Source organism: Haliotis rubra, unplaced genomic scaffold (assembly GCF_003918875.1).
Source record: "Haliotis rubra isolate DU_JTF1 unplaced genomic scaffold, ASM391887v1 Scf120, whole genome shotgun sequence".
NCBI classification, from domain to species: Eukaryota; Metazoa; Mollusca; class Gastropoda; order Lepetellida; family Haliotidae; genus Haliotis; species Haliotis rubra.
Genome location: NW_025765115.1, coordinates 738,087 through 763,365, shown reverse-complemented (window position 1 = coordinate 763,365; position 25,279 = coordinate 738,087). Strand labels below are relative to the sequence as shown.

General features: G+C 38.8%; 1 protein-coding gene across 1 annotated transcript in view; it reads right to left on the bottom strand.

The window, feature by feature from the left end:
• Window positions 1-3,036: 3,036 nt before the first annotated feature.
• LOC124263306 overlaps window positions 3,037-25,279 on the bottom strand; it is a 63,257-nt gene continuing 41,014 nt past the window's right edge. Inside the window, exons 2-8 of the mRNA XM_046697894.1 lie at window positions 21,198-21,322; window positions 14,578-14,791; window positions 13,613-13,636; window positions 11,691-11,993; window positions 8,407-8,427; window positions 6,693-7,216; window positions 3,037-6,154 (exon numbers count right to left, since the gene is read on the bottom strand). Coding sequence (XP_046553850.1) covers window positions 7,068-7,216; window positions 8,407-8,427; window positions 11,691-11,993; window positions 13,613-13,636; window positions 14,578-14,791; window positions 21,198-21,322 — 836 coding nt within the window. The 3' untranslated portion in view covers window positions 3,037-6,154; window positions 6,693-7,067. The remainder of the gene's footprint in view (window positions 6,155-6,692; window positions 7,217-8,406; window positions 8,428-11,690; window positions 11,994-13,612; window positions 13,637-14,577; window positions 14,792-21,197; window positions 21,323-25,279) is intronic.

Sequence of the window (25,279 nt, the reverse complement as noted above, 5' to 3'; positions counted from 1 at the left end):
TAAACTCCAGTGAATATTGAATAATGTTGGTTGTTTTAATCTGATTGCACGCCGAGGAGAGATCTCTGCATCCACAACAAACGGAAGAACTGCTGTAAAATGGAAACCAAGGTTTAAAGAAGATTCCTTGCTTCCAGTGACTGTTTTTATTAGGTATTTTCTTTACAATGCGAACTGCTTGCATGCCGTCTTAGATGTCTAAAAACAATTAACCGAGGATATAGCGAGGCTGTCAAAAGTCTTGATATGTTTACGCAAGGTCTGGTTTTTAATGTTGTTAAATCAATACAAAACTTTCAAATGTCGTCATATGTGAAAGAGACAGATCAGGCCTTTTCAGCAACGGAGACATCTTGTCTCCTTGGTAATACCAAACACAGATGAAACAAACGGTGCAGGAAGTGCAGTTTCATATTCCTATTTTCACAGTCAAGGTAATCAAGATCCAGATTTCTCATTTATATATTACTCCTCTCCTCTCCTACAAAATTGAACAGCTCAACTACAATCTTTCTTTTTTCTGTATCAACCACTTTATATAATGTGTCGTGCGTGCATATGTCATGAAAATGGAAAATAACATAGAGATGGAAATATAGGGCTTTGTTTAACTGCTTTGCAACTCTAAGAAGGCTTTTTTTCGTGGAATATCAATATGAAACGTTTTCTAGTTTGCCGATGCGAATACGTATTTATTTTTGTTGCCACAATTCATTACTAACCGGGGCGGTGGGGTAGCCCAAGGGTTAAAGCGTTGGCTCGTCACGCCGAAGACCCGGGTTCGAATCCCCACATGGGTACAATGTGTGAAGCCCATTTCTGGTGTCCCCCGCCGTGATGTTGCTGGAATATTGCTAAAAGCGGCGTAAAACCAAACTCAGGAAGTCAGTCGTTACTAAACAGAAAGTACGAATCAGTTATTTGATACATTAAATAAGTCTCTCGTTAGGATGGGTACCAGGTAGAATACAATGTTAACCATATAACACTTCAGATGCAGCTTGAGTAGTACTCTCATGTAGTAACCTCCCCGGGGAGCTGAGAATGAGATTCAATGAAAGGAGATATGAAGTTACTGCGTTCATGATGAAGCCCTTGTTAGTAGCCTATAGAGCCAGGATCGACATCAGGATCTCCACAAAGTAAAAGGCTAATTGACACCTAAAGTTGAGTTGAACTTTTACGTCGCATCGGCATTGTTTCAGCCATATAGCGACGAGTTTTGTTGAGTTGACTTGAAGTTTTACCCTCACCTAGATATCGGTTATCATAACTGAGGCCTTTTACAGGTACCCGTGAAGATCCAGGTTAGAATTGATCTTCAGTAACCTATGCTTGTCGTAAGAGGCGACTGACGGGATCGGGTGGTCAAGCTCGCTTACTTGATTGACACATGTCATCGTATTCCAATTGCGTAGATCGATGCCCATGCTGTTGATCACTGGAATTACTCGATTATTTTCAGACGGCCGACATATAGTTGGAATCCTGCTGAGCGCGGCGTTAAACAACAACCGATCCAACCCAAACCTTTAACAGGTGTGGCCCGGATTGCGTATATCAAGTGCGAAGTCTCCACGGCTTGTACACACACGGCTCACACAAGTACACCCTGATAATCAAACACATGTATGTGTATAAAATTGATTAAAAGGAATTCACAAGACAAAATGTGATGTTTAATTTGCAAAGATCAAATCGATGCCATAGCTGAGATTGCCGTAAAACACTTTACATAAAATCATACTCGTCGTGTAACCTAGATATATGATATCATTACATGTAAAATGCTTTTTCACTCATCGACAACATTCCACGTGACACATGTAATAATCCTCAAAAAGTGTGATGTTCTATATTGGCTTGAATTCAAAGAATTACGTAAACTGATTTTAGGCTCAACTTTGTAAGTTTCCAATGTCACATGGGAAGTTTCAAAACTGTATTTCGAAATTAGTCTCCCATGGGACGACACCCAAAACTTTATGGTTGGAAAATGCTGAAAATGTTCTGTGTGATCAGTGAAGATCAAATTTCAAAAACATGTATTCAGATAAGTTAAAATATGCATTTCTAATGATAAACGGGGTATTTGCTGAGTGGAAGGTCGTTATGTTATGTTCAGTATTGAAATGTAAAATGTCAAGGCCAGAAAATAACTCGATTTTCTGTCGAAACAGATGCTCTGCGCAGAAAGGTAAGATAACGGTGATACCTAAATGAAGATCGGGCTACAGTTCCCGATAGCAACCGCTACTCACACAACTTATGCAACTAGAATTTGTTTTCTCTGAAAAGTACTCCTGCCTTACAACGATGGCCTGTAAACAAACCAACAAACCATACAATTAAGCGACCGTTCATGATTTATGACTTGGGGTAGGGGGGTGATTTAAGGGGTGCATGCAGGGGGGTGCACACACGCTGTACATCAAATTTTTTTAAGGGGGGGGGGTTAATTCACATTGTACATGCTTGTCTATAAAAATCATCATCATTCCCCCTAGCTATAAATTATGAACGGTCCCTAAGTGACGGACGAGAAATGGTAATATTATATAGAAATTATACTTTAAATGTTCTGGGTAGATCTGATTCAAGTAAACCAAGATTCACGTAAGAGCCAACTTGTACTCGAAAGGATTTAATTTGATTATGTGCTATTTTTAGCAAAATGCATTAATTGTTCCCACGGAAGACACATCGGAGGATTTGGGCCATCAGTGTGATGAACAACATGTGACTACTTGACTACCCCATCGCTTTCGATGCCAGAAGGCATTTATATATTTTATCATGTCAGTAAATGAGTTTGGTTTTACGCCACATTTAGCAATATTCCACCAATATCACGGCGGTGGAACCAGAAATGGGCTTCACACATTGTGCTCATGTGGGGAATCGAACCCGGGCCTTCGGGGTGACGAGCGAGCGTTTTAACCATTAGGCTACCCCACCGCTCTTCTTCATGTCAACATATGTGAGTGCAAAGTATTTCTTGAAAAAAAAGAAGCAAAGTCTATTCATCATGTTCAGTTTAATTTACATGAATGCATGTCATAATATTTACAGATTATATACATCAATAATGGATATATACATATGAAAAATGATGATTAAATGATGTTATACCCAATTTACATACTCATGTATATCTACAGACAATATACAATGGAACACAAAATCAGCAATTATCAAGAGTAATAATTACAACTTTGTGTCAATGACAAATTGAGATGGTGTCGCATTGATGCAACCGAATAACAACATATGCTTGACGTGTTGACTAACAGGTATTTTTCACAGGTGCTGACTCTATCTGGTAACGGCCGCATCAGAATTCACGTCAAAGGAGACGACACATTAAGACAACTATAAGCATGACGACTTTTCATTATGAGTTCTTTAACCAACACTGGATGGTGAACTGTTTTGAAATGATATGGACGGAGAAAAGCCTTAAATTGAAGAACCTAAAAACAGTTAACACGGTGACTTACTCAGATATTCTAACAAAAGCCATTTATTTGCTTGTAGTTTACAACGCTCTAGCATGATAAAACCCTTCAATGCAACACTGAAATTTTAACAGTGAGATATCAGCTAAATTGCCTTGTAATAACAGTATGTTTTTACATCAAATGAAAAGTATCTGTCTCCAGATAACGCAACAATGTAATATTTGATAAATCAATATTTCATTATCGCCTTTGCAACCATGTAAAACAATACATTTATGTTTTTGAAACACCAATCATTATGGCTTTCAACAGCGTAGAAGCTTTGCATATGTGCATCATGAGAAAACATACAACACACCAGCAGTGCTAAGGAGAAGCGTTTCGCTTGCTTTCAAAAGTAGCTCTGACACACACACAGCAATTTGGACATGTGCCATTTTCCTGTTTTGCCTACAACAGAGTCATAAATCCTCACAATTTGCACAGTCGTGAGGTCACTGCTGATGTAGATTTAAGACTGTAGGAAAGAATACAACAGAGTGATGTACACAGTGGTCTGTTACAGGTTCTATTCCTAGAACTTGGCTACTGCTGGATGTGTTCTTATTACGGAGGCCGATGATGCATTATTGATCGATATTTACGTACCATTCCCATGGCTGTTTCTTCCTCCCCAACATGCCTCGACGAAAACGAAAACGCATTGTTTGGCAGAGTGAAAAACGTATTTACTGTAAATACAGCAACGGACGGAAATAAGAGATCACATTAGAAGTTTTTAGAAACAGATTAAATAGTAGTCACATTCTCAGACGAATGTTCTCAAAACATTTCTTAGTGTCATGCTTTTGTCACCAGCGCAGAGCAATTGTAGGATAAAAGCAACCGTTGTTTTGTGGCAGCAACGCGTACACTTACTATCACCGATGCGAAACAAAACGGAGCAAAAACGGCATGAGTAACGGGTAGAAAGAGGTATGTAGTCACTCTCCGAGAGGTTATCGTGATCTCAATTCATTTTGCATGATTTCATGGTAATGGAATATTCATAGGTAACATGTTTCCAAGAGCATGGGACAGATTCAGATCATTATCAAGTATGATAAAGGACAGATGACATCGTACAATGTTCCTTGATGAATGGATGTTCCTTGTCGACAAATGACCGGAACCTTTTTGACAGACGTGTTCGTAAGCGATGGATCAGTAATCACCTGCAGCTATGGTAGACTGACTTAACATGGTTGTACTCTTTCCGCGTATCAATGTTAAAAAACGTCTTCGGTTAGTCGATCCGATTCGCATACATGTGAACTGCTGTTTCTGTTATATGCCAAGTAAACTCCCTGCCCTAAAGCCACTGACCATCTGTGTGGTGACAGTGGTCGTAATGTCTGTCAACTTCTGCAGGAGGAGTGGGTCTGGATCCTGCACCAGACTGCGCCCAGATAATGGCACGCGACCCTTTGGGTCCCAATATGTATATCATTATGAACTGTCAGCATGTCCCATCCTTGCTGTTATATATTTAGTAAAGAAAATAGAATTCATCACTTCAATAAATCCCTTATTTCCGTCCATAAAATCAAAGAAAGCGAGGCTATTTTAGCATAAATTGCAACATATACTCGCCTCAAAGACGATGTTATGCAACTATCAAAGTGTGACCAACACACATGTAAGTTCACAACATGATTATGTTGTTTGTAAAATAGACAATTAGCACTATCAATTCTTAAGTGTTATTTGCAAATTCGTGTATGCTTCTTCTTAGCACATGACATTAATCACAGGCCAATGAAAACAAAATATCCATTGCAATATATGAACTACAAAAACTATAAACAATAGACCTGAAGTAGCCCGCATGTTCCACATATCACAGATTATTCACATTTGTATTTACAAAGACAAGGTGTAAGAAATGTACAAAATCTACTTACCGTGAAAGACTGTAGTACAACTTGCTATACACAACCCTCGGATTAATACCTAAATCACTTGCGTCTGTTAACCCTTTAAGGCTTAACGCCTCGGACGCACGTTATATTTCACCCCATACGTTTCACAGACTGAATATACCTCTATGTTATGAGGTATCTACACATTGCTGTAGTGGGGTACATTTCGTTAACCCCACAAACTCGCTATAGCGAAGATTTTCAGGATATGACCACACATCATACACATAAGTATTGCACACTGCGTATATTTACCTGAATTATCGTCATTAAGCCCATTTGCTTATTACGCGTACATGGATGTCCAAAGTTCCCCGAAGACCATACGTCTGTACCATGATGCTTTGTACATGATGAAAGGCCCACAAGTCGCATGTACTACCCGTTAGATATAGGTAAATGTTGTAATGTGTACGAATAGTCCTTAGTTCTAATTGTGTATGCAACTGTTCCTGGGCACGTCCCTCTGATAGTCCGTCTTGCACTAAAGGTGTTAATAAAGGTCAGTAGGTCCTGTATGATTATGTTGCCATTTACTCTAAACATCGCTGACAAATGTTTCCGTGATGTGACAGGCAGGGTCTCAGCACAATTTCACAAATTGTTACATTGCTACGTCCAGTTGCTGACATTATCATGATGGCCTATTTCGATATTATGATATTGTTAGGAAAGGAATTTTTATGAACACGTTCGTATCTTCCGTGAGACATGTAAATACTCCACTGCTCACTGAAAACGAAATATAGTAAATGTTTAAAATTATATCTTAGTAGACACCATAACTCGTATCTCATTCAGGGAAGGGGAGACCAGCCATTGAATCATAAATCGCATCACAATGATGCCTATCTGCTTGTTCCTTGTACATAAATAGTCCAGCCGTCCATGGGTCAGAGAGAGGCTAGCTCGTAAAGAGAAAATAATGAGTATGACAACTATCTTCGTTCTTTGCCAGGGGAGTCTCCAGATCTCTTGTTGAAGGTATTCATCGTAAGCTTTACTGCTATTCACACATGTTCACAGCTGGAAAGCAACTAATCCAGCCGTGCTACACCCAAGTGTCATATTTAACCACATGTGATCACCGAATCAATTATATGTCACACTATCAAATATAACGCAAGATTTGCAATTCGAATTCATGATGTAACGAGACACTCAATAAAATTTCACACGTGAAATTCCATATTTTGCTTCTGGTGAAAGTAGAAAAGAGCTTAATCGACGTCGCTCAGCAATGGTGAAATTAATCGATTCCAATACATACCTTCAGGTGTATAGGGCGATGTCGGAATCCTCCACTAAACGATAGACGTGAGTTGACTGATGTGTACATAATACTGACATGTGTTGGAATGTGAACGAAGCACTTTGTAATGTGAAAATGTAGAAGTCTTCCATCCTAAGTCTGGGCCCAATGATAGGCGAGTTGTTTGAAATCCCACTCGTCCTCCTCAACTGCGTCCTTGCACAAATAGCACAGCACCAGATGATATTGGCAATACCGTCCAACTCGTCCCCAATAGTAACATGATAGTCGTCATTGTTGGGAAACACCGCCAATAATTGCCGTCCTATTTAACGTCAAATGATGCTAGAAGAGATCACATATCACAGCGTCTTTGCTTCGAATATCCCCGGGTTATTTCCTCACAAGTGTAAGGATTGCAGTGATTAAAGTCGTTGAGAGAAGGTAACTGTCTGAGAGAACACGATGTGAGCACCCACTTACATGTTTCTTCTTGTTTGGAGAACTTTTCATATCCATCGATTCCACTGGATCGGGTGGAACTGTGAATGTACAGCCAACAGTTAATTTCAAAGATCAAGGAAGAATGAAAATGTGTCTACATGCATGGGACTTCTGTATTTTAGTAATGTTAAAAAACTCACACACATGAAGCAGCATGTCATGATGTCACATGACATTTTTCTTATTTCCGATGACTACATATGTTGTAATTGTGGTTGATTCAAACGAACATATAAGTTTAAGGTTAGACACAAAAGAACCCGTTTGACCACAATTGATGTAGCCAGTTTTGAAGATATTTGCCCCATAAATCCTTGGTCAGCACTTTTTATTCAGCCATCGAAACAGTATAACCTGAACACTATATACCCTTCTTTTAAGGTCATCGTACCCCAGTTGCGTAGATCGATGCTCATGCTGTTGATCACTGGAGTGTGTCTCTCGCCATATAGCTGGATTATTGCTGAGTGCGGCCAAAAACTAAACTCACTCACTCACTCTTTTAAGGGTAGCAGCCCATTTGTGACAACCCAGGTAGAGAGTGTTCGGTAGGTACGCCACAGAGGAAAATAAAATGTGGCATCATAGGTGTTTATAACATTTGAACGAAGTCTAATATGCATGCATGTCTGGGATGAAATGCGAAACATAAAATAATCAGTTTCTCTCTCCAAATATGCCAGGATGTTCAATCTTAATGGCGAAGAATTCAGTATTCACAAGAATCTAAACAAATATAGTAACAGATTACATACATTGTCACCGGCTATTTCAATATGATACTTGTAAAAACATTTCAGGTTCAGTTCTAAGCCACTATACCACCTTGAGTTGTCAATGGGTTTGAATAATGTATGGTTCCTTCCTTTCCACTGTTTCCCAGTACAGACTAGGAGAAGGTAACCGGTGTAAATGCGCTATTTATTGCCAATTTAGCAATGCAATGGTGTGTCAAATATCCGGTCGCTCTGGCTGTGCTGTGGTGAAGATGATGATAACTAAAAGGGCCAGTGCCAATTTCAGCATAACGAACACCTATATGTTATTTCTATACACAAATACATATAGGAAATACATTACAGACGTCCATACGTGAAAGTGAATGGGTGAGGATGTTTTAAAGCCAATTATCCTTCAGATGGCTTCAAAATCAGATCGATTGCAAGCAGAGATAGACTTATCAAAGAAAATGAAGACAGAGTTGAAGGCAGCAGAAAATGGATCTTACCTCGCTTAATATTCTGGGAACCTGCCAAAGAGAAAAAGCATAATGACAACACGGAAACGGTGATATTTAGCAGATGTCGATGCAGCGTATTTTCAGTGTCATTCATTTCAAAGCAAACTACTGCTTTAAGAATTTAAATACTTCCAACCTTTATAACTGCAATGTTGAATAAGGTCGTCTTGTGGTAAAATATGAAACCGATTGTAATCATGTAACCTTTAAAAATGTCACAAATGTGCTTTGGTGCTTCTTGGCGCTTTCAGGATGAATCTGATCACTTGTTCTTTCTGCGAGAAAGCATTGCTTGGCACTCGTAATATCTGTAATATACTGAATTCATGCAACAGACTATCACATGTAAACACACACTGAGTTAGATTCATGTGTGATTGTGTCTGTAACCCATTTGTCAAGAAAAATATTTGTCTCGCCATAAATACTCATACCCACATGTCTATCTGTTTACCATCACGTACAGATATACTCAGGCACGCTTTAAATCAAAGTAAGTGAGTGACAGAATGCCACGGATATATGCATAAACTCCTTTCGAATGCGTTTAGCAGACATGCACGTGTGTCTGTAATTAGTTCATGGACCGGTAGAAACCTTGATTGGGGTGAGACGGTAGTTCGTGTGGATGTAAACACAATATTCTTTTGAACAAAACAATAAACAACACACCAAAACACAATTTTTAAAACCTGATTAGTGGGGTACTTTCTTCCCAGCACACACAAGAAGTGTTCGTATCATACTATGGAATGTGTCTCTACATTTAACCTTAGGCTTAACGAATGCAAACGTAAAGTATCTCGTAAATGTATGTTAAACCTACCCTAAATAGAATTCAGAAAGTAAATCTTTAAAATAAATATACTTTGAACTTAAGCATGACTTACTCAACGATACGGAAATACATAACTACAAAAAGGTTATCATGGCATTACGATTTATGTAAAATGTAGCTGAAGGGATTTGTTTGGCAAACGTAAAAAACAACTGTTTATAAAGTCTGCATTAACCCTCTGCCCTTGGTCTTTGCAACAAATTTAATGCTACATGTGGGGACCTTGATCTTTCTCATGAAGTTCACCCAATAGCTTTGTAATCATTTAAAGTTTAAACCTCATTAGAAAATCTTCTGTCGGAAGTTTACTCGAACTTCGATTTCTCTCTTAAAACCAGAACACGGGGACTTAATGAGCCACGATCGAAAAACATAAATCAGGAGCCGCAATGAAATTACATACGAGGAAATAAAACCACCATGCACTGAGTAGTTCAAATTGATAATGACTATTAAACTGACAATTTGTCACTTAAGTTTGCTGAAGATAATGCGCCTATCATTTCTTGATTGATAGTGGAAGTGCTTACAACGGCATATTGTATTGATCTATGTTATAGTCATTAGTATGCATATTTCATGTGAACTGTGTTATGAAAACTATAATCGGAAGATAATGAAACTACTTATACTTTCTAAATATATTCTAAAGGTAGGCATTAAGGATGTAGATGTCCCTCTACCATGGAGCTGTTGTCTCAACGCAAACGCTAACATTTATTTTATATCAACGGTGCAGTGAGTAAAGTGTATCTTTACACACATCTCTGTTTCGGTTGAACTGTATTACCCAAAGGTGAAAGTAATTTTGGTCACGCCAATTCCAAATATAATTACAAATGGTTGATACCTGTTATTCCCCTGACGTTGTATGGAAGAAATAGTGTTTTGTCTCGCCACATGACTGTCATGCCAGACAACAGTTTGAAGCTCTTACACCCGAGACACTTAATACAACATTACGCATTCCTTGGCGATTGATAGTTCGTGCCGGAGCACAAAGCATTTATTACAATGGGTGGTAATCTTCAATGTTTGATTATCTAATAACAATATGCTATGTCAATATCTGCTGACACCCTTCCACTTTGAGATAATAAGCAACACGTGTTCCGTTATGTCAGTAATTGATGTAATCAGAATGGTGAGAATTATCACTCACTGAACCATAAGCACATATTGTATGGGCATAGTTAATGAAATAACGCTTGACGGTACGCACAATTTATGCGAGTAGCTCACTCAAGTGAAGAAAAAATGATGAACAGTAGTAACATTTAACTCGGATTGTGTTGCCAATTTTGCGGAGTTACTTATAACGTATAGACACATGGTACGTTATCTCCTATATGTTCTTGTACGAATTCCACACACTGTCAGATTTGACTGCTCTTTTTCTGGTCGTAAGAGGAATGGGTGGTCAGGGAAAGTGACTTAGCTGACAGCGTGTCATGGTACACCGATGTTGTGGATGATTGCAAACAATGTCATTCCCTGTTTTGTCTTGCATAGACCAGATAACTAACAAGCGGCCGTCATGTACTGCGATATTTCCGAGTTCGGCTTTGAACCAAAAGCACAATTTAAACAATATCAGAAGGTTTTTACTTGTATGTGTATAATACCATAATACTTAAATTATTATATACTGACATATCACAAGGAAGTGTTGAATGTTAATTAAGTAATCGAGGCACATTTTGGTCAATGAACATAAGTAGTCCCATAAGATTCGTCTAAATACACTACTAAGCACGATCTACCCTCAATGAATCACATGGACCAATCACTAGGGTCTAATGAACGTTGTCACACCCGATGACTTTGCAACGTGAAAATATCGGAAACGATGGTATTGGAAAGTGTGTGTGTGTGTGTGTGTGTGTGTGTGTGTTTTGGGATGTGTGTGTGGGTGGTATGGGGTAAGAGGAGGACTTTTGGGATTCACAACTTGTTGATGCTCAAAACAAAATACAGGAACCACATTTACATGAAGCAAACAAACCGTAAACTTAATATTATGTCATTAAATCAAATGGCCTAAGAACAGAACTCTTATCCATATTTATTGTGGTGTATTCACAGCCATTAACTATACTTACTTCAGGTGAAGAAACAATAACTATTTTGGTTAAATGGCTTTCATAGTGTATTGGATATTCACTTTTTCTTGGCGGCTCTTAACATTGTGAGATTTGAACTTAAAGGTTTGTGATGTCCTGTTGCACATGTCCTTACCCGTTGAGGTATTCCGCAAGTCATGTTGTTACATGCTTATTCGTGTTTAAACTTGTCAACAATAGTGTTTTAATGTTATTTTCATACAAAATTCATCCTTCATTTTAATGTATTAAGGAAGCCAAGAGAAAGGCGTGACTCTATATTCAAATATGAATAAATATCTAACTTGTCAGTATTTTTTATGAACACTTACCATTCAATACTTCCACTCGGACTCCCGCCATCTGTGAATTTTCCGGCGATTTACACACGTAATTTCCACTATCACTGGCTGTGGTATCAGTGATTTCTAACACACTGCTCATATGTCCACTTGAGGTTCTAGAGAGCATCACAGAACTTAACACTTGTATCCGTTTGTCCCCTTGAGTAGTCAGGATGTCATTATCTTTGTACCAACATAACCCGTCCATGGATTCATCAATTAAGCTGGCGTTACAAGTAAGTTTCAACGTTTGTCCTTTCTTAAGATAACTTTCGCCACTTATTTGAATCCCTGAAATGGAAAGAGCTGAAAAATAAACGATCTCTGCATATCAAAATCATAATTTAGACTTTCAAAATTGATTTCTGACTGGTGCCACGACCACAACGAAGAGATCAAGCCCGCCACTAGACGACGTAAAAAGCCATTCCACACTCTCTGGTGTCTTTAAGTAATGTCAGAGGTTACGGAAATGAGTTATTTCCCCTTACCAATCTCTGGCGACAGAAGTGGAAACAGATCAATACCCAAAACAACATCTGTCGTCAAATATGAATATACTTACCAAGTATCTCCTTCCATAAATAAATAATACACTGTTTCAGTTCATGATCAAAGCCATATTTCATGCACAGCGAAGGAATTTAGCCAAAAGAAAATTAGACCAATATATCTTTTTCTTTGCTGTATTCGCGGTTTCTTTCGCTGAACAAATATTTGTTAAATTTCTACATTATGCATTTGCATCTCATGATGCAACCGTCAGTTGTCTTGTGAAAAGAAAATAACTCATTTTCGAGAAAAACAAGAGTACTCCCTCATGTGTGAAAGTTCGTCCATGCAAAGTGATATAGATGTACACTATATACATATGTACAGTATACCTAGAAACCTGTTGCAGGAGAGGAAGTAAAAGTGTATTGAAATACCATGCACTTACACATATGTCACTATTAAGTACTTATTAAATATATAGATATAGGCCATGCGCAAACAACGAAAACTAAAATATAGAACATTTCTAACAGCAGCAAAATCAATAACATGCTCATCAAGTAAAGGTGTTGTTAATAATATCTAAGTGACCTTTGCTAAATGCATTTTTACCTACCGATAAGAAAATAGCCCTCAGCTATATTTAAATATGCGTGTTTTATGTTATTACCTATTGATATCTAATTGTACCTTAAAGTATACCTTATTGTCTTTTATACCAATTTGCATCAACTCGAGAATTATTAAATGTAATCGGAGCTACTATCAATTCCTTCTAAAGGCCAAGATAGATGTATCAGTGATTGTAGATTAATATATCCAGTTCATGAAAATAGGCCATTCTGAACTGGTTCAGACAGATAGTGTGCATGTACATTATTGTTTTTGCGTAAACTGATATGGCTTTCTTGTGGATCATGGTTGTTCATATGTACAAACCACACAGATGTTTATGTAAACATTAACCTGCAACACATGTCGTCCTATCCCAGTTGCGGAGATCGATGTCCATGCTGCTGATCACTGGATTGTCTGGTCCAGACTCGATTATTTACAGACCGCCGCCATATAGCTGGAATATTGCTGAGTGCGACGTGAAACTAAACTCACTCATTTATCTGCAAACAACATAGAATTATGCTTCTAATTATCAGCATTGACAAGTCAGTGGTTAGAGCATACATGGGCTGGTGGTGGTGAGTCTTGCATGCACTGGTGATTGCATTTCCAGAGGAAGACGTGGTGCTTCTGAACGTGTTAAAGCTGTGGTCGTAGCGTGTGGAATAATAGAAATATTGTGTAAAACTCAACTGCAGCTTATGCCTAATATTTTGAAATCATTCCATCACTAACTTAAGTATATATGCTTTCTATATGCAACCGATAGGTGTTTGATATAGAAATGGGTTACTTACTTGGCGCGTCTTTATTTGAATCGTCTGAAATAGGAATCACAAGTAAAATCAATTCAGAGTAAATCACCGAGCAGTGTTGTTCTATTTCTGATCTGGTATTATGACGTATATTCAGTACATGGCTTTGCAAAGGCTGTGTGACTAAAATATCAACTGAACACTGACGATTATATGAAAACCATGTGCCCATCGAAGACTTATCTGAAGGATTTAATTTAGAGCAGGCATGAAGTGAAAAAAGTAGAAAATCTATAAGGTATAGGAACACATAAGCCGCCATCTTCCGTCGCTTTGAAGCTGAGCACCACTGCGACGGATGTGACATGAGGAATGCTAAATCAGCACTGGTTTGAATTTAAATGTGAGGACCACTAGTCTCCTGTGTAGACTTTTTCTACAATGTCAGCTGACCCACGTCAGACCATCAGAGATCACAAGATGCATCAAGCTACATTTCGCAGATCAGGCCAGTGGTACCTCAACATATGAAACCCCCTTATTTACGCACAAGTGTCGACGCTTTTGATCTCATTGTGATGTAAATGAATAGCTTTGAATAAAAACATGGTCCGTATGATTAGATTGATACATATTCTGTTAGTAGTTACTTTAAATTGTAGTGAGTGATATATACTGCATAATTATAACATACCGTTATCAAACCGAATTGGAACCAACTTTGCAAAATATGGAAGCATATTCCTTTTGGACGATCTTAACCTTACACGTTCCCTTATCGGCTCCATGCATTTAAATCAAACCTACAGCCCACGGATCGATGGTAATATTAACATGAAAGACAGAAACAACGAGGGCTGACGTTATGAAGGTGAAATATTGCTGATGTCAGCGTAAAACAAAATCCATTCATCCACATAATCACATTTCCTGAAAGGGAAAACAGAACAAAAAAAATGAAAATTATCCAAAGGTGTCTTTGTAAAATAAATCATGATTAAACATACCTTTTACAGTGAGCGTTATAAGCTGACGCAATTTTTTGCTCCTAAAGCTGACCTGGCATTCATAAGTGGCTGAGTCATTAACATTTGCCTTTTCTATTATAAGGTTCCACTGGTCACTGTTAGGCATATGTTCTACGTGAATTCGCTTATCCTTCACCCACGTCTTCGTGCCGACGGTAAGAGGCCCCGCCATGGGGAGTTTCCTCCATACAACCTGATGATAGAGATACAACATGAATCATAACATTGTACAAATACAGATTTTGATACAGGTTCCCTGGTACAGCAGTTACAGTTCTATCTTGATGTAACATTTTACATGGGTATATATCGTTTACAACTTAGGCGCTTCGTTGGTGTTTGAACAGTTAGTTTAATATAGAGCAATGTTTTGCCTGAGTGCTGCCTACATACCGCAAACAGATCACACGCAGGAGGGTAACAGTGATGAATGCCATTCCAGGGTAGAGACTAGAGAACAAGCATCCAAACACAGTGTTCCCATTCATTCGTTACGGCAATTGCAGACAAAGGCAATCAAGCGATGAGAGAAGTGTTCTATGAAATCGTGACAAATATGCATAGCGGTATGTCTTGTTAGGCAGAATGTAGAGATTTTGGCACGACCTACAATTTCCTCAATAAACTACATGCGACACCACACACATACTTGTACCGTTTAGAGCGGTAAACACATTTCATTTCCCACAGATTAATTCAAGCTGGTCCTCATTACTCCCAGTTACATGACTCTCTGTTAAGAATTGTCTACCCTGCGTCGAAATATCAAAAGGTAATCAACTTGTAAACAAAAAAATGTTTCTGGAAACAAGCGCAGCGAAAACAAGCTACAGGAGTTGCAATGTCCATGCAATAGGCGCTTCTCCCTATCATAGAGCTTGCTTTGTCATTACTATCATCGTTTCCACATGTTCTGACCATGAAGCGCATTTTATCCTTGCATGCAGCGCTGCTGCTCATTACAAGCCTTCAACATGTGTACAGCATGGAGAACAGTGATAACCTGGAGTTAACAAGGGTGCTTAAGGGAAACATAGCTCCTTATTCTATCGATAGTTTTGATGATAATTGAATTCCATATCTCCACATTGCCATCGATGTGAGTAGTAGTCTAAAAAGGAGATGCGTTTCGTCACCACAGTGAAGACGTTTAGCTTATAATTAGATTTGAAACTGAAGACTGCCTGTAAAATTGAAAAAGAAATGAAATTTAAATTTAAGTCTGTTTTGCATGTGGCAGTGATTCTGTTCATGACCAACCAGTATAGTACGACACTATTGTCTAAATAAGACTTCATATAAAACACATGTTTCTAACATAAATATTTGGCCATAATTCAATTCAAAATAATATATGTAGCTGTTTTCTAGATTGCTCAGAAGAAACTCATAGAATTCGCAAATATCAAGATTGCTCAGTGTCACGTTCTATACAATTTTTCACTTCTCATGAAATCATTGGTGTTTTGTTGTCTCCATATGGACATTTATGTAGTGGCACACACGATGGCATCTTTGTCATAGATAGAAGTGTTTGAAGAGGTTACGAAGATGAAACTGATATCAAACATGAGGTTCATATCATCAGTTTTTACAGGTGAAATCAGGAGAACACATTGATCAGGCTACCGCCTACATGTGAACCACCAGGTCGTCAACATGGTATTTTCAGTTCAATCACTGCCCACCATATCCTTGGCAGCAGATTGAGTCACCCACGGACCTTTTGCCAGTCTGAGAAGACCTCAACAACATCTCTTTAAACCAGTCTATAATCAGAAAAAGCGATTTAGCTGCCCCAGGAAAAGGAGTATTTCTGATACGGATGATTTAACGTACAGACACATCCACCAGACTATCGCAAGTGGAGTGTGGTAGACGTGAAATGGAGCGTCTTGACTTTTTCTTGTACTCGCTTGTTGAATATGTCTTATTTCTCACAGTGTGAAAGTTCCTATTTACCAAACAGTCAATAAAATTGAATCTGTACTCCAGTCCCATTCCGGAATATTTCTCGCATTTGGAAATGAAAAGAACAATCTTGATTCGGCAGTTAGCGCGTCAATGGCTTGTCTGTTTGCATGAATTTGCAATATTTAGGTTTTATACTTGGGGCGTATGTCTCTGAGCTCATGACCTGCAGTATTGAATTTAAGGAAACTTGACTTCTTCCCGCATATCCTTAGGAATTTTTTAAGACATGCATATTCAGCTGTGTGCACTTTCAGCCATACCGTATTGTGTTGTATGGATAAGCTTGCGGCAGGTTCCGTTCGGTCAATTGCCATCACTGCGGTTCTCACAAACCCGAAGGAGGAATGCCATTGCAACCACCCAAGCCATTGGTCTTCACGGCGTGGTGAAATGCGAATTACCATTGTGAAGATGGACACGTCATGGCGCGAATACCTCGCCTCAAACCATCACTCTCTCTCCAATCGAATTTGGTTGGCAAAGTTAACATCTGTCTTGTTCCTGTAGCCTCTGAACACGCTGGCAGCTACGAGTTAAGAGTGGGGTAAAATTGCTCTTGTCTGCACGAAGTGTTGTTGTCGATAGGCATGGCATTTCAGTCAACATGGTGATAAAACATTGGCAACATTCCTATGCCTTTCCATATTACAGGTGGAATAATGACACGAATATGTACACTATATTAAGCTTCATCTGCACGTTTACGGCATGTACAGTTTGGGCATTTACAACATTTATTTAGCTCGTCCTAAAACAAACGCCCTTCCTCTTTACAGACCAGTGTACATTCAGCAGTGATCGATCGAAGTCAGTGATCTGGGGTTATTGCAATGGACGCAAATCGCTATTTGTAGAGATTGAAGAGAGGCCAGTAAATGGGGAAGAGGGATTACATGAGTGGAACTGAGTGGAAAAGACAAAAAATGTATACCGTTAACCCCAGGAATCTACGTAAGCAAAACCAATTATGAAGATACCATTTACGTGCTTGAATAATGTCGTTAAGAATTAATAAAAATGCACCAATACCGAGAAATAAGGAATTCAGTGTTCGACTCTACATGTGGTCATTGTAACCTAGTGGGTTCACACAGCAACTCCATATAGTAATTGGAACCCAGCACAGCCACAGTAGCATTAGCATCCTTGCAAGTCTGTCGATGCCGTTGTCGTTGTAAATAAAACGTTAAGTATTTCCGCTTAGAAGAGATTAAACGATGCCGATGCAGGGTAAAACTATATCTTCTCCGTCCCACTGAAGTAGAGTAACGTGAAATGTTCTCTTCATGGGGTACCCAATAGGACATATACACCATTCTTGATGCATGAGGTATTTCATGTGACATAGCCTTGGTTATCACGAGGTTCCAGACAACGATGGTCACATGCTCCAGAGAGAGCGGACCGCATGATACGAGGATCGGTTTACGTGTATTGACTCCTCACAGACAAGGCGTTTTTTCAAGCTGGCAGGTGACTGTGGAGGCCACGCCATCACAGACATAATCTGTCTCTTAACTTACACTTAGTGTTCCCGCAATGGACATAATCTTTCAAAAGTACTTTGTATCCAGCTTGCGTGTATGGTGTAGATTCTTCTCACTGATTAATGTTACAGTGAATTAAATCAGTGAGGTTGAGACAGTAACCGGAAAAGAGTAACTGATCCACCCACTTCGTTAGAACGATGTAAATCTGGTCCAGACAGGTCCGAACTGATGCGAGTGACAAAGTTTAAAGTTCTCTTGAACCCGCAATTGTTACCATGTAGTGCACTTTCTCGTCGTTTAACACATCTGGGATAATTATAATGTCAGCTTAACATAGATATGCAAAGCTTGTGCAATCAGACAAGAGTTTCTGGTTTTTGTTTCATTCTATATTTTAGCGGGTTTAAATGCATTATGCCAAAAACATCAGGGATAGTGGGAATGATAGAGACATATCTACTGACCCATATGGTATTAGAAAATGGAAATGATATGATCATCATCCCAGCTGGGGAGTAGACGATTAGTTGTAATGGGTTCCAATAGTGGGTGTGATGATATAGTGACACACTACTAGGTCATAAAAGGGTCGGGGAAAATCGGAATTTGAATAAATTAAAGCCACGTCCTTTCACCAGACATTCACAAATTCCCTGTGGAATGTCCAGTGAGTCGACCAGTGTCATGTTCACACATGGAACACATGGGTGATTGGTTGACGTACAGGTCTGTCAGTGACGTTCCCAGTGGGTCATTGGGGGAAAGGTCTTGATTGAGATGACCATAGCATGACATGGATATTCTGATGTTGGACTAATCGGGTCACAATCACTGGTAAGATGAGCACTTGCATTATCATGCTGAACGATGAAACGTTGCCCAACACATGGCAAAACGAGTGGTCCAACGGTGATGTCTTTGATATGGACATTACGAAGGGCAGTATGGCAAGTCTTTGTGATACCATCACATACCCACCTATTATGGGGCCATCCACCCCAAATCGATCGTGTTATAACGTCCATAAAACGCTCATAAGAGGTCACACTAGAGGTCATAAAGAGGCCGGGGTCAAGTCGGAATTTGCATAGATTAGAACCACCTCTTTTGCAGACATATAGGCATTCCTTTAGGCATGTTCGGATGGAATTTGAGAATGAACCTTGATTCGTTAGAAAATTTGATAGCAGTCTGCGTCGATTATCACAGTACTAATGTCAATATAATCCTTTCATCAAGATTCATATGACGCGCTAATGATGACACATTCACATGCCCTACAGACGACTTTGCACTTTCTGAGCGTGTTCTCTTACACTAGTTGCCTGTTGCAACCGGCCACGTATCTGAGAGACAGTTTGCAACCGATTTTTTAATGCCATCGTTCTGTTCATCAGCCTGGGCTGAAATTGTTGACCTTAGAAGCGTGTGTGGACCATTGACATTATTTCTACTGTTATTGGTGTAAGAATCTACTGATGACAGATTGAGAAACATGCAGAGGTTCGGCAATACTACTGCAGTGAGATGTGCCCACCTGAATATACCTATGACACGTAACGTTCAGTACGTTGAAAACGATTCATAATCAATCATGCTTCATGATTGAACATGCTCAGTTTGGTGTCTTGTATAGTTTGGTTCCCGGAATACGATAACCAATTCTGAGTGACAATCGACGTGCTGTCAAAAGCCACTGTCACAATGTTGAGTTTGTAAACATGATGTCTTCGAAACGTTCTTGCCACATCGATCACTTACATCCATTGTCTTGGTGTATCTTCCTGTAGTTTCACAGCGTATCAAATACGACGTATATTTTGCATAACATACTATCTGGGCGTATAGAAACACCCTACTTTGGATATATCTGGTAATGGTAAGACCATTCAATATTAGGTAATAGTTTAAAAGAGAAAAAAAGTCGCCGATTCCGGACTCACTTGTTTGTGACCGAGTCGTTTCAGAAGAAACATCTTTCTATAGAAAGAAAATTGATGCATGCAACTCTTACAGCAGCATCTAAGAATGTCTGTGGACTGAGATTGATGATAAGGATATTATCCTTCAGCTACAAATGATGAATGTAATGTCAGTTTCTATGAATAGAAGAGGATATTACATCGACCCCATCTTAAACGAAGGCATTGAATGTTTAAATGGGCATAGAACGAATTATTCCACGAGTACAAAACGCAAAGTCTGTGTGATGGGTGATCAGAACTGAAGACATTTATACTTGTGTAAGTGTCAGAGGCTTTCAATCGTTACTGAAATGGGTTGACATCTTTTATGAATTGCGGTCACTACTCATAAAACATGACATACTTTCTACTTATATGTAACCAGCAAAACTAATAACTGAAATCTCCCCAGAACCAGAACATTCTCAGTCGGAATTTAAAATGCCAAATCACCGTCTGGATTTTTAATTTGTCCGGAGAGGATTTGCAAAAGCTTGTGAAGGGCATTGGGGATTATGCCGAACTCATGCAACGAGGAATTATTCAAGAAAAGTAAGTAGACATTGGTCGAAGCCAAGCGTTGTGAGTCAATGACAGGGGAATCCCTCATGACTCCTACATCTTCGATCAGGAATCAGCTAGACACACGGCCGATTTTCAGTTATCATTCCAGGCCATTTAGCAATCCAACTGCCCAGATATATAGGAATAGAGTGGTTTGACCCCAGGGAATTCTCCCCAAATTGCATAGAGCATTTCATTGTGTGCTTTATCATGAGTGCTTAAGATAGGTCAAATAAGGACATTATACTTGAACTTACGTCTGATCTCATATGCTTCACTATTTCTATCTTTATTTTGCTCTAAGCAATCGGACCCTGGCCTTTTTGTTTAGCATAACAATTACTTTCGTTTTGAATGCGTAAGAACTTTCCCTATTTACCCCATCATTATCTAGATTACTTGTCCTGTCACGCACCAGACGGTATACGTGTATTTTTTCACTCAGCTAAAACCACAGGTTTCAACAATAGCACACCTGAGGGTTTTTTATCTTTGAGATAACATTTTTCTTTCATTTACACCAAGGTCTCATAGATATGCTTTTGATGTTTAAAAATTGCAAGGAACGAGATCCATGTAACTGACACCAACTGCCAATACTGCTTACCGTTCGTTCACCAAGATTCTGAACAGAGCAGTACAGTATCGCCAGATCTCCTTTCTTGTGGTTTATTGAGCCTGACATCGTTGTAAACTGAGGTTCCCGCACACGGATCTCAGGAGAGGCATTTCCTAGCAAAAGAGAGACAGAAATTGCAGAACATCAATAAAGTAAGATCTGAAACATTTAATTGTTGCATATGGAAGTGATCAAATTTGGCTACACTTAGAAGCTCGTAAATGGTAAAACACCCAGCCTATTCGTGACATACATTAAATTTAGTACGCCGGACTGTTTTGCAAGGTAAACCTTTTCCGATGTTAATATGTAATGTACCAAGAAGCTGCACCTTTTGACGTGAAATATGATGTTTACCATCACACTCTTGTCAATATTGCTATTCGCAAGACTTCAGTCCACATTTATACATTCATAAATGTCATATCCAATTTAGTTGACGCTATTCCGCTTGGTGACGTTATTCCATCCCTAAAACCAGAGACGTAAAGAGAAAATACTGTAAGTATAACGTTAACGGTATTTGGATCTCCTAATGTAATCAAGTCATCTCAGTTTCTGCTCATGCCCGAATAATGCAAAACGTTGTTAGCTGATGCTAAAATTGATTTTGAACAAAAAATATTAAGTAAAAAGATTGGGCGTTTGGCAATTTGGCACCTGCCTGTCAGGCCTATACAATTAGATTCATCCCAGTATGTAAATTACATTAACGTGACTCTGGGACATGTCACAGTCTGAAATAGACAGGACCCAAGGCTAGTTACCTACCATCGACCAGAAGTGCCCCCAAACGTATATAACACGAACGACATTTGCTGGCGAAGTACTCCTTGCGCCCAGGGGTAGTAGTGTGTAGCAAACACACGCTTTAGAAATTATCTAAGCACCATCAATTATATGAATATGCATATGTTACTGGCGTGCGTCTTCGTAACCAGCACACCATTATTGACCACATCAAGCATTTTATTTTAAGCAAAGTGCATGCTTACCACGTACCCCTTTTACGATATATTGAGATAACAATGTTAAATCCTTCTTTTGTATTTTTGTCGGAAAGTTGTCTTTAAAATTGGAAGCATCATTTAACCTGGAGCAACATCTTCAAAGAGCTTTTACGATGTTGTTACGGAAGACCATTTCTGTACTACTTGATAATTTGATAACATTTCACTGTCATTTGGCTTCCCCAGCGTCCAGCAGACAGTGTTGTGGAGGTACCTCACATTTGTCTGTGTCCGTACGTCCCCGAGGCAAAACAAACACTGGATACACGACTCTGGGTTTATCATACCAATAACGAACGACGTGTTATTCTGGAAATAGCTTCATCTGGTCTATATTACATGCTCGGCAAAAAATCCCAAGAAATCTATTGCAGATAATTGAAACAAGAACAAACTGTTACAATGGTTATGGTTTCTGTTTGTTCCTAACCTGTAGTAATTGTATTATGTATGCTGGTAACATGATTGACTGAAGCAATGTGTGTGTGTTGCAAAGGTTGTTCGTCAATAATACAACATCTGCTTAGCGTATTTTTAATTGGATCATATTATGTATTCGTCAGGAAATATACTTCTTTGTATACACATCATGATTCTGAAGTGTGTATTCATGCACCCAAATCTACGGTAATCTGTGGGAAAAGGCTGAAAGCAAACACGTGCGTTGAAAGGGGCTTTAAATGTTTTCGCCCGATGAGAATAGGGAATGTATGAATGGTCATCTTATGTATTTATTTAATATTTTGGGACGACACAAAGACAAGTTATATGATCTTCTCTTGACAATTCTTAATTCACCTTTGTAACAAAATCATGTTTGTTTTTGTGGGGTTTTTTTGGGGTTGTTTAATCGCATGTTCGTCAATATGAATAATAACTTCAGTAATAGACAATCCAGATATTCACACACTGAGCAACGATGTACGCAATGTACGCGCTTGTACGCTTAAAGGCACACATACCCACATCAATACAAGAATAATATTATTCATTACAACGGCCTTCAATGTTCATATGTCTGGAAATATGGTCAACTTACCCATTGCAGCAATATCCAAAAAATAGTTTTGAAAAAATTCAGTGTTTCAAATACTTAAATAGTAAAGTATCAGGTAAACATGACATGCACGCCAGCACATTATTCAAACGATCACATGTTCCCAGACTAAAAGTGTTTCTCAGGTAAATAGTTTCATTACACTGATGACATTTGGTTTCTGATGTGATAATAAGAAGCAACGTTTTAATTGTTCAAATGTACTTGCATTAGACAGCTCCATCTCATGACCGTGTGCCTTCGAAGAACTACAGTTACGATGGAGATCTTCACGACTTTTAGGTTTTGACAACCACCCCAACCTTTTTGCAAAGTTCCTCTATATAGCTTTAATGGCTGTCCCATATATTATGCATACCCATCCCTACCGTAATTTCTTTGAAAACGCTGACATGATTTTCGAGAGACTTTCGTTTCGTTTGAGTTTACCACGTGTGCTGCATGAGGGCAGGGGGGTAGGTGTTGTTGCTCTCCTGTCAACTAATATTTGAGTCACATGTGACTTTTTAGTAAAGTGTGATCAATATTATTCAACGAGCATGACAGTGTCAAAATGGTCAATAAAACGTGTCACTTTGAATCCTGACAATGTTCTTCTAATAAATATACATGAAACCATTCTTGTTAGCCGGTTCAGAACGCAGTAACTGTCGATAATGCCCCTCAACTTTAGGATATAGCCTTGTTCATCGTCTCCCATTCCATGTCCACACGTAATTTGAATGATAAATAATCAAAAACGTTAAGCTAATAGGTACACACAATAGACAAATTCTAGAAGAACAAACACGCACCAAATCGTTTTCAATGTGAACATCATGCATGTCTCTCTTTAATATTCTATATTTGGAAGTATCCACAATCTTCTTCTCGTAACTGTGACGTGGCAACAAGACATATTTTTCGAGTTTTCATCAGCTCGTCGTATTGTTCTGCAAATACAACTACTGGGTTCAACTTCATTGACATAATCATGTCCTCCGTAGTTTTAGTTGAATACAACTTAACCATGTATTGTATTGCACCTAAGTATGTACATATCAATGATGTAAGTATAATTTTGATTGAAAGTTCAACGCCTTGTCTGTTATCATTATTGTTATTTAAACTTCAGTAACCCATGCTTGTATGAGGCGACTAACGGGATCGGGTGGTCAGGCTCGCTGACTTGATTGATACATGTCATCGGTTCCTAATTGCGTAGATCGATGCTCATGCTGTTTATCACTGGAATGTCTGGTCCAGACTCGATTATGTACAGACCGCCACCATACACTGCTGGAATATTGCTGTGTGCGGCGTAAAACTAAACGCACTCACTCACTAATGTTATTTAAAACAAAAAAATAAATGGATATATTGTTATCAAATCTTTACACGACAAAATGTTTCGTGTTCATTGAATATATTTAAATGCAGGGATCCGATTCCAACACTCAGAAACGTGCCTCAGACAATTGCACGATATATCATATGATTATTAATGATCATCATATTAACACGACTTCAGAGAACGTAGCAGTGGCTAATTAAACAAACATCTGGACCAATATGAGATGTGTGTGCCACTGACCATATTTGGTATATTGATTTGACAAACAAACAAGCGAGTGATTGCAAATAGCGACTGATCCTATGAAATGCCAGATGCCATTGGTCGTCGTTCAAAATGTACTACGAAAGGCAGTCACTGCTGATTTCTGGGGTAGTCCAATGCACATCAAAGGCACTAGAACCGGGATATATATTTACATGTCAAGGGGAACTCACGACGTTGTGTCCATTTCAACTGGAGGGCTAGACATTGTAATTTGTAGACTGTTTGAAAGTGAGCCACTGTGTAGGTGTAATTATGGCGTCCATGAAATTTGCATAAAGTCATATACATACTAATGTTCCTAGTAGAAGATGGATACAATGTAGTAGTTGACAAACTTCAGTCAAAGTTGATACTTTGAAGGATTACCAGTTAGCCTGCCTCTTTAAATGCAGAAACAATTCAC